The 11,426-nt window shown below is 39.1% G+C and overlaps 1 protein-coding gene across 1 annotated transcript; it reads left to right on the forward strand.

Annotated features, from left to right (window-relative positions):
* The first annotated feature begins 7,894 nt into the window (after positions 1–7,894).
* LOC128019646 (frizzled-7-A-like) lies at positions 7,895–10,697 on the forward strand. The gene has a single exon (XM_052605742.1). The coding sequence runs from the start codon at positions 8,388–8,390 to the stop codon at positions 10,047–10,049; it is 1,662 nt and encodes a 553-aa protein (XP_052461702.1). The 5' UTR covers positions 7,895–8,387; the 3' UTR covers positions 10,050–10,697.
* The last annotated feature ends 729 nt before the right edge of the window (positions 10,698–11,426 follow it).

Raw genomic sequence — 11,426 nt, forward strand, 5'->3', positions numbered from 1 at the left:
TACCAACAAATCCCTTCTTGTAGGATGATCAAGTATCAGGAATTCAAGACTTATATTATATTATACAGTTATTTCAATCCTATTTTTGAGGTTTGTCCATAAAAGCATATATATATATATATATATATATATATATATATATATATATATATATATATATATATATATATATATATATATATATATATATATATGTATATATGTATATATGTATATGTAGTAGAGACCAAAAGTTTGGACACACCTTCTCATTCAAAGAGTTTTTATTTATTCTCATGACTATGAAAATTGTAGATTCACACTGAAGGCAAACTCTTTGAATGAGGAGGTGTGTCCAAATTTTGGTTTGTACTGTATATATATATATATATATATATATATATATATATATATATATATATATATATATATATATATATATATTAAGAAATGCATTTTTTATTATTATTATTTTTAAGTAAATACATTATATAATATTTTAAATGTATTTACATTTACTTTATATATGACTGAATTGAGTCTTTATAATTATAATTTGTAATGTTAAAAAAATGTAATGCATTGAATAAATTTGATTACATTACAAATAATTTAACTACATTTTATAGTAATTCTGTATTATGAAATGAAGCATTCAATAAATGCAAAATGCCATAGACAACTAATATTGCTAAATATTTCTATTAATTTAAAGGTGTTTATACAAAGAGTTTCAGATATTGTAAATATGTTTGTATTGTCATTCTACGCAAATTCAAAGCTTCTGTGTAAAAAAAATATTCTATGCAAAGCTTGTGTGTCTAAAACCACATAAATACACTTTACACATTTGTGGACATTGGGGAGGTGGGGTGGGGGAGACATTAGAAAATGTTTAATGTGGCATGATGACAAGTTAGTATACATTCTTTAAGGTAATCATCCCACATTAACTTAATACAGAGTATAGGAACACATTTGATGACTAAAGAGATCACATTTGCTATCTGTCTAAAAGCATGGAGAAAGACAGCAGCACACACAATGTGGTTTGAGATATAATTGAGATAAGTTCTTCTCTACAGCCCACCCCCCCCCACCCCCCCCCCATCCCCCTCCACAGATGAAAAAATGTGTGGAGCAGCTGTTTCCTACAGATCCTTGATTCAACTTGGCTTCTGCAGCTGTCAGGGTTCAAGGGATGATATTTACCCTTATAGCAGTATAGCACAGGCAATTCATTGTTTTATCACATGTTCCACTGCACTGAAAGACTCTCGCCAGAGACCTGATCGAGTGCAATAAATTAAAAAATCCAGGTGCTTCAATAAGACAGCATCAAACAGTAACACACAGCACATACAGGCTACACTCCTTTTCCCGAAGAAGTCATAAACAGTGGAAGGTCCCCTCCTGCTAAAGTGCAGAACGTATTGAGAACCTGTACTCCCAGCCGTCCAGCGGGTCGCTCTGTTTATTAATCCTGTGTTAGAATACAACTTTCAAACAGCACACAGCTCCCAGAGGTGCCCTGGCCTTGCTTTTTTTTTCTGACATGTGATAAACACAAGATGGCCGCCCACACCCCAGTTGGTTTACATAAGACTGTTAAAACATCCCTCTGCCTCTTGCCCTCTACACCAGCAGCACGTACCCTTCCCAGCACAGCTCCACCAGCCAGAAACAGCCGGCCTGCTCATTTGCCAGCAGACCGTATACGCATGGTGTATTTGTGCTGCATAAATCATCCTTTCATCGCACAGTTTCTCCTGGCGGACATGTTTTTTTCCAGGTTTGTGGAGGTAGCATACCTTTGCCCTGTACTGTGGCAGCTCTGTAAACCATTGATGGATCCAGTCCAGCTGGCTGGGTGAGCAGCCCTCTGCCTGACATTCTCGCCCTCTTCTAGCCCTCTCCAGGCCGCCTGACGGGCCCTAGAGCCCTCCCCTACCACGTCTGCTGACCAAAAACATCTCATCTCATTTTATTCAACCTTCTTCACTCAGTGAGTCAATGAAATTAAAACCTCTGTGAAAGAAAAGAGTACACTTTCATGATGGTTTCTTAACACACTTAAGTACACTTTTTAAAAGTGCACTTTGTGATGATGTCAAATCAAAAGTTTTACTTTAAAGTATATTTGTATGTTTGACTTATTTGTGTTGACCAACCTACTAAAGCACATGTAAAATACTGTAGTGTGTTTATTACATTTAAGGCTGATATATTTTAAATGTATTTAATTATAAATACATGACATTAAAGTATATTTTAGTTTAGCATAACCACTTGTCATTCAGCGGCAGTAAACTGTAGAAGTCATTATTAAAGTCCAACTTTGGAATAAAGCATTCTTAAGTTGAGTTAATTGAATTTGAACTACAATACAATTATACTTAATTGTAAATTATATGTAAAAAGCATTAAATATATCCAAAAGAATTACAAGCATAATTACATAATTATGTAATTACATAATTATAATCGTAATGCCACAGCTGTCAGAGAACATTTTCTACAAATTATAATTAAATACATAAACCTATGGATGCTATGTTCCATTGTTTTATGTATTTAATTATAATTTGTAGAGAATTTGTGCCCAGAAAGTTTTAAGGGAAAAAATTGTAAGCTGGTTTTCTGGTCTTGTCAGGATTTAAATGAGTTTTGTACACTGTTAGTCAGACTGGGAAACCAACTGGCCACCCAGCTAAACTAATTATACACCAACTTGACCACATGAAGACCAGTAAGCAGCTAAGACCGGCAAACTTCCTTAGGCTGGTTTTAATCAGTTTTGCGGGAGATAAATGGTTTTTATAATTTATAAATTACATTTTTAATCTAAATATGTGAAAATGTAGTCTGTAGTAAAACTATTAGCTTCACATAATAAGATGTCTCCAGCAGTCTATAGTATGTCCGCTTTTAGATAGCAGGTTTACAGCCTCCTTTCAATCTCGCCTTTGATGAGCCTATGATTCTCTAAGTTGTTTCCCCTGAAATGTATATTCCCAGATGGCTGTGTTTAGGTTAACGGTATAGTGTGTTTATGCTCTGAGTACATATTCCACTGTAGAAAAAGAGAAAATCTTGCTCTGAATCAAGGTATTACAGGACAGACGCCTGCACTCTGACAGCTGCTCACTTGAGTTTTACAAATGACAGACAAACTCCATCAGTGGAAACTTTCAGAAGTATGTCGCCCAGAACAGGAGGGGGGAAAACTGTGCATGGGGTCAGAGGGAACACACTCAGAAAAAGCAGAAGAAAGGAGGGAAAGATAAGACGAAAGCCGTCAACTCACAAAACATGAACATGTCAAAAAGGGAGTTTATGAGTAAATTATGCTTATACCACTAAACTGTGTGGCGATAGAAGATCTTAAGCATCACATTCTGGTGCAGTTAGGGTGTGGATATCTGTCATGAAGACCCGTGGAGGAAGCCTGGAGCTCTGTTTCCGTAACACAGTGTGATGTTCAGTAAGCTGGATGATCAGAGGGCTAAACCAAAGCTTTCCTCCCTTTTCCCGTCCCCTGTGACAGCAGTACACGGAAAGCTGGAGAGGGACTGAGCTCTTGGCACAAATATTAAATGAGGGAGTTTTAACTGCTAATTAATTGCAGGTCCAGTTCTCTCTCTCTCCTCTCTCTAAAACACACACACACACACACACACACACACACACACACAACCAAACACCCTTAAAATTCTCTCACATACTGTACAACTAAGCTTTTTCTCTCACACACACATATCTTACAGAGAGAAACAGACATTCAAAAGCTCTTAATGTATAAGTGACACATTTTAAAAGGAATTACAAATATTACGAGCAGGCTTTCCACACATTCCATCCTAGTTATGCCTTTTTATGTTACATTTCTGACAACAGAGATATAGTATGGACATTGTGCTGTTTATTGTTTCTTTCCAGCCCTTACTTGAATAAAAAGTTAATCCAGAAAAAATGTTCACAGCACATTCAACAGTTACATTTACTATGAATATTAACTATAATACATTTTAAGTGTCGTAAAGAATTACATTCTGTTTGCTCTAGTATATCATTTTTAAGTATATTATTTACATACAGTTGTATACTGAGAATTAACTATATAAACTGGAAATTAGTAAATCTACTAACAGATGCATTGTTTGAAATAAATTGGGGGTAATCTGCATAAATATGTTTGTGCATGCATTTAACTATAATTTGAAGAAAAAACTGTTCCCAGAAATTGTGCCCATTTTGCACCGTGGAGGTCATGTTTCTCTGGAGAGGCCGCATTAACCCCTTCCACAGTACACTTGGCTTTATTAGCTGAACTGAATAAGCCGCCTGTCATTTATGATTCAGCGCCTGCAGCCTATCCTCAGGCAAAACTCAAGAGTCCAGCGTAACCTGCATTTCATATGGCTCTCACTCTCTTTCTGCCTTTCTCTGTCTTGCTCTCTGTCTCTTATGACTATCTTCATTCATTCCTTCTGCAGACACCATCCCTTCATCTGCTGCCTGCACCTCTCCCGGTGCATGAGAGCCACTGTCATAGGCAGACTTGCCTGGGGCTTTTTTTAAATATGTATTTGAATCATGATACTCTTTCTAGCCATTAGCTATGGAAATATATAGCAAACAATCAAGGGCATTTACATGGAGCTGAATGCTGTGGCATCCTGCAGGTCCAGAACGACATAATCAGGGTATAAAACAGGGTTGAGTTTTCTCTCTTATATTAACGCTATTCATTTAGACAAGATCTAACATTACTTCAAACATGAAAGTGTTGAGATGTGTTAATATATAGGCACCACCCAGGCAGATATCTGGGTATATGACTCTGTAAAGGGAAGATCTCCACTGAAGACTTGCAGAGAGCCAGAGCTTTACAGACTGACACAGTAGCTAAATGACCACAGTGATATACACTTGGCCCGGGACGATGCGGCTCAAAGCGTTCACTGACCATCCTTAAGCGTTTTATTTGGCTTGCATGTGTATGCAGTGTTGAGTTATGTGCCACAGTCCTCAGTAAGTTAGTAACGTTGGTGCCAGACTACGGGAAACTGAGGGCTTGACCAAATCAAAACAGACTCACCCGCAAATTTACAGACCTGCTACTGAAAGAGCTGAATGGCCGTATGGGAGGGATTTTATGCTTGTGCTATTAAATTTTGAGAAAAGCTTTTTATTTTATTAATTTTGCTGTAATTAATATTATTTAAAAAAAGAGAGAAATGCGAAAGACTAAAACCATTGCATAAGTTCAGAAAAGTGATATTATTTAGTAGTAATATTTGGTGGTTATGATAAAACCATTTCTAGGATAGCAAATTCAGCATGGTGTAATGAGATTTCCTCATGTACAGAACATCCTAAATCATGAGGCTTTGATGGGGTGAGCATCAATAGATCCATGGAAAAAACTCTAAAAGAAACTGCATATAATCTGGAAAACATGTTGTCCCAAATACAAGCGATTAAAACATAGCAGCAATGGGAGGAAATATTCTTGGAAAGCCAACAATGGACTTTTTTTAGTTTTCTGCAGGGTCATGCTAGAGATGTTTCACTTTCAATCTTGTAGCTGGTAGTTTTTGTCTCAAGGGTCGAGTGAATGCTGGCGGGTGTGTCCGTCTAAACGACTCCCTCAGGAAATCAACCTTTCTCAAACCATCACTGATTATTAGTAAAAACATGATTTAGTTGCTTTACTGACATATAGTTAAAAGAAACAACATAATTATTTTGCATGACATTGCAAGACATTTCACACAATTTTTTGCTTCAAATATCAAATAATTTTTCATAGTGCTTCATACAATAGAGACTCAAAAGTAGTAAAAGTAATACTAAACTGGAAAGTAACAGAATAAATGATTAAAACGTCAAAACTGAGACAAATCCAAATTCTGCTTTAGCGCATGTGTAGCAAGACAATAAAAAAATCCTTTTTTAGCTCCAGTCCGTTCAGTATTGATTCAGTTTAGTTCAATAACTGTGTAATGTTCATTATGATAATATATTTGTATGTTCGTAGATGATCTAATTAACAATTTCATTTGAAGTAATTCGTTAACACACTAAAAAACAACATACAGTCTTTTTTAGGCTCACCTCAGATGTCACTCATAAAAATAACATAGAGACATGCAGAGCTCTAACTGAGTCTATAAAACACAGAAAGAACAATAGATATTGACAAAGCAGTGGACTGATTTTTTGTCAGGATGATTAAATGTCAAATTCAATTAAGCCATAAATAAATAACAATGATCAACAGGTTAATAAAGTTACTATTCAAAGTACAGATGAATAGGATTGGGGAGTTCCTATGTCAAATCATTTTCACCAGATTGTGTAGTTTATTCTACTACATGCCAACCATATTTCCTTCTTTACCACCATCTACTATCACTCTTCAGTAGCTGAAGTGTAAAATGTGGAGCTGAGCAGTGCGAGAGCTAATAAGGTCCAGTGGGAAACCACAAACATTAATGAAGTCTAATAAAAACTCATATGAACTTCTCAAACTGGTCTAATCGTCTGTACTAAATAATCTCTCAGTCCATCCATACTAACATTTCTTAAAATCTTTTCATATTACAAATAGACTGCTTCACATAGTCTGCTTTAATGCTTTCTGTTGGTCCTAAGGTACATTAAAAACAAAATTATGTGCATAACAAATCACTCTTGCAGAGTAGCATTACATTTTCAACCATATTCTGTTCTCAAAATTAAATAGGAACAAGATTCACCAACGATAAAGTCATGCTGTATTCTAGCACTTAAACAACATCAGAACAACTTACTGGATGTATTTTTCAACTATGATCTAATGAGCCAGAGAAATATACTCTTAAGAAAGTTACATGTCTCTCGAAAGATGAAGTGAGTGTATATGCTCAGTGATCAAACACGGGCTGCTGTAGAGCTACGGTGTGCACCAGAATAAGCGTGCCATAGCGCTCATTTCTGAGGCAGCAGCTTTGGGCTCTGTGTGATTGATGTTGAGGTCCATAGAGCAGATCATCTCCCTCAGCCCTCACATTAACATACCGAGTAACAGGCATACAGCTGCAAAGCTCAGATCTATTTTTAAAACACACTCCAGCAGTGAGAAGAAGATATTTTATTTATGATAAAGAATAAGATATTCAATAAGCCAATAGCTCTGGCTATCGCTGATCTCTGACAGTTATTAATTAATTGGTTTATAATTGAAGTTGTGAATTTTTCCCCCCGCATTTTTGGCACGACTGAAACTGTGTTTGGTTAAGCAATTTTTTATTTCCCTCTTTAAATCTGTACCTTAATCAATATCACAAAATTTTCCAGACAGACTGCATGTAGTTTTTCTCTTAATCTCTTCCTTACATGGACACACTCTTCATGTACATTTAATTCTGCATTCTTTGCCCTTAAGTAGACTAAACTATTTAGCTGATTGTTTATCAGATAAAAGGGTGACTGCATTTTGTACACTGACTCAGTGTTGCCAAATTTTGGATTTGTAAATCAATATGCATATGTTTTAATTGTTAAGGTGACAACATACACAATTATCCTTTGAAGGATTTTATAAAACAAAGAATGGATTTGAATAGAGAAACCAAATTTGACTGAGTATAAGTCACGTTAAAGGTTTTGCATGCCCAGTGAATTACTACACTTTCAAGAACCAGCCTATGGATTTTTTTTTTCTTTCTCTGTTCTATAGGAAAGTTTCTGATAGCTGAAACCCTCCACAATTACATCCAAAATGACCAATCAAAAGCAAGACGCAAAGGAAAACAAACCCTGTGATTGGTCTAAACCGCTAATGGTTTCAAGGCGCCCTACACAGAGGGCCGGTGAATCTGAATGAGGGGGGTGTAGAAACCGACGGCACATTATTGTATGCGCGCCTCACTTGCGCTCAAACCTTCAGTCAGAGAGAAGCGCGTCTACTGAGCGCACGCGAGACAAGCGAGGAAAGCGCACTCTGCCCAAGATATCCGACTCAACTTTTCCAGCAGCGACACGACTCTTAAATGCAGCTCTAAAGTCATTGGATACAGACTTACACGCAGGATTTGGAGAGGCGGGCAGAAAACTTTAAATAACAGAAGAAAGGTTCTCCACAAACATTGAAGGAGAAAAGGAAGAAAACCATGCGCTCGTTGTGGATCTAGTTTGGATGTATTTTCTCACTTGGTGACTGTTTGTCAGTTTTTTCTTCCCGAATCCACTCATTTACCTAACATGATTGCTTTTAGACCACGAGTGTCGTGAAAGGAGCTCAAACGAGAAGTTTTTGTTCGTCTACACGCATACGGACTTCTCACACAGAAACTTTTTTCTCGGAGCAGCTAACCTAATTTCCTTCGCACAGAATCACCCCAAAAACAGCTCTCCTCAAAATGCAACACTGTTGCGGGATTACTCGATATTTTCTTCTATTCCTCACCCTGGCCCTGCAGCTATCCGGTGGCCAGAATCATGGAGAGAAGGGCATCTCCATTCCCGAGCACGGATTCTGTCAGCCCATATCGATACCTCTCTGCACGGACATCGCCTACAATCAGACCATCATGCCCAACCTTTTGGGTCACACCAATCAGGAGGACGCCGGGCTGGAGGTGCACCAGTTCTACCCCCTGGTGAAAGTGCAGTGCTCCATGGACCTCAAGTTCTTCCTCTGCTCCATGTACGCGCCGGTTTGCACGGTGCTCGAGCAAGCCATCCCGCCGTGTCGCTCCCTGTGCGAGCGCGCGAGACAGGGCTGCGAGGCCCTCATGAACAAGTTCGGCTTCCAGTGGCCCGAGCGACTGCAGTGCGAGAATTTCCCGGTGCACGGCGCGGGGGAGATCTGCGTGGGTCAGAACACCTCGGACGCGGGCAGCCCGACCTCAAACCCGACGCCCTACGTCCCAGAACTGATCACATTACAGCCGAACGTGGTCAGACCCAGCCAGCAGTTCACATGTCCGCTACAACTCAAAGTGCCCACTTATCTCAAGTACCACTTCATGGGCGAAAAGGACTGCGGGGCGCCATGCGAGCCCACTAGACCCAACGGGCTGATGTATTTTAGAGAGGAAGAGGTCAAATTTGGTCGGCTCTGGGTGGGCATTTGGTCCATTTTGTGCTGTGTTAGTACACTGTTCACCGTTCTCACGTACTTAGTGGACATGAGGCGGTTTCGTTACCCGGAGAGACCCATCATCTTCCTCTCCGGGTGTTACTTCATGGTGGCTGTTGCGTACGCGGCTGGCTTTTTCCTTGAAGACAAAGTCGTTTGTATTGACAAGTTCAGCGATGATGGATACAAGACCGTCGCGCAGGGCACGAAAAAAGAGGGCTGCACTATCCTCTTCATGATCCTCTATTTCTTCGGCATGGCAAGTTCAATCTGGTGGGTCATTCTGTCCCTCACGTGGTTCCTCTCTGCGGGAATGAAGTGGGGTCATGAAGCCATTGAAGCCAACTCTCAGTATTTCCACCTGGCCGCGTGGGCTGTCCCAGCAGTCAAGACCATCACCATCCTCGCCATGGGCCAAGTGGATGGTGACATGCTCACTGGGGTGTGCTACGTTGGCATCTACAACGTGGACTCTCTACGTGGCTTCGTCCTGGCGCCCCTCTTCGTCTACCTCTTCATCGGCACCTCGTTCCTCCTCGCCGGCTTCGTGTCGCTTTTCCGCATCAGAACCATCATGAAGCACGACGGCACCAAGACGGAGAAGCTGGAGAAGCTGATGGTGCGCATCGGCGTGTTCAGCGTGCTCTACACGGTCCCCGCTACCATCGTGATCGCGTGCTACTTCTACGAGCAGGCTTTCCGCGAGCAGTGGGAGAAGACCTGGCACATGCAAACGTGTAAGCGGTTCGCCGTCCCTTGTCCGGTCAATAACTTCGCCCCCATGTCTCCAGACTTCACCGTGTTCATGATAAAGTATCTGATGACCATGATCGTGGGAATCACCTCTGGATTCTGGATATGGTCTGGGAAAACTCTGCAATCGTGGCGCAGGTTTTATAAAAGGCTCAGCAATAGCAATCAAGGCGAGACGACGGTATGAAAAAAGAGCGGCTCGACCTGATAGTCTCGGTCAGACTTTGACCATGCAACTTTTCTCTGTGATAATGTCTCGAGCGCAGACATGGCGAACTGTTACGCGAAAAGACACTTGTGTAGTGATGCTTGTGGACACTACTGTGTGCCTAGACGTTTCCAGAGTTGAAACGGACCGTCTGCATGAGTCTGTTTAACTATTGGTTTTTCTCATAGAGGCTATCTGTATGTGAAAAATACTATTTCTGTGTAACACGATAGCATTTGCAGATGTGATCTCTGTGGACAGTACTGAATGATCTGCACAACGCTCACAGTTCTGAAAGTATCGGACGCAATTTGCCTTATACACATGTACCTACCCTTGTTTTAACTGGGGACTTGGATGACTTTCGCAGCGCTCCGTCGACAATCATGCATACATTGGCGCACATGGACCGTCAAGTACGCGTAGGATTGGGATAGCCTACTTATATGCATGTGTACAGCTGTGAATTTATGCAAGCACCCTTTAAACGATGTGTAAATAATCACATTTTCTGAAAGAATATATGTATTTATGAAATAATCTTGCTGTTTTTACTTGATTCTTTTAATTTGGTAAGAGACCTTTGTATCTGTACAGTGTCGCTGAATAAAATGATTAGATTTTTAACGAATGGACTCTTTTGACTTTACAAATGGCATTACAGTTTTTGTTTTGTACAAAACCTTTATAATATATATATATATATATATATATATATATATATATATATATATATATATATATATATATATATATATATATATATATATTTGAAAACAATTTTGAAAAACAATTTTAAGCAAATCATAAAGTGCTCAGTGACAATTTTGTTGAGCCAAAAGCGATATTACAGTAGGCTACTAACTTTGTAAAACGAAAATTACATAGCTAATTTAATTTTAAATAGTACGAAGTCATCCTGAGTAAATCACCCCAAATACAACTATATTTACTGCATTAGTAAAAGAAAAATAATAATAATAAAGTGTTTATTAGAGAAACTCCCGCACCTTGATGATGGAGCCTGGGCTCTGGCGCCACCCACAGGCGACTCGTGTGGAGAACACTTGATCATAAGAGTTGATTTTAGCCTTATGAATGAACTGTTAAGACCAGGTTTCAAGATACGCAACGTAAGATACGTTGTATTTTATTTTTAAGCATAAGTTTCGTTCAAAATCCCATGCACAAAATTAATCTCCTGTAGCCTACTACTGGATAGCTTTAATATATTTAAACGGACTGCTTTGTTACAGCCTTGAAAGAAGTAGACAATATAAATGAGCATGCTGCAAAGGAGAATTAATCAATCAATTAATCTATACTGCATTATATTATATCATTAATTCAATAGAA

Source organism: Carassius gibelio, chromosome A9 (assembly GCF_023724105.1).
Source record: "Carassius gibelio isolate Cgi1373 ecotype wild population from Czech Republic chromosome A9, carGib1.2-hapl.c, whole genome shotgun sequence".
NCBI classification, from domain to species: Eukaryota; Metazoa; Chordata; class Actinopteri; order Cypriniformes; family Cyprinidae; genus Carassius; species Carassius gibelio.

Coding starts and splice junctions, on each gene's coding strand:
- LOC128019646 (XM_052605742.1), top strand. CDS start 8,388: ATGCAACACTGTTGCGGGATTACTCGATATTTTCTTCTATTCCTCACC.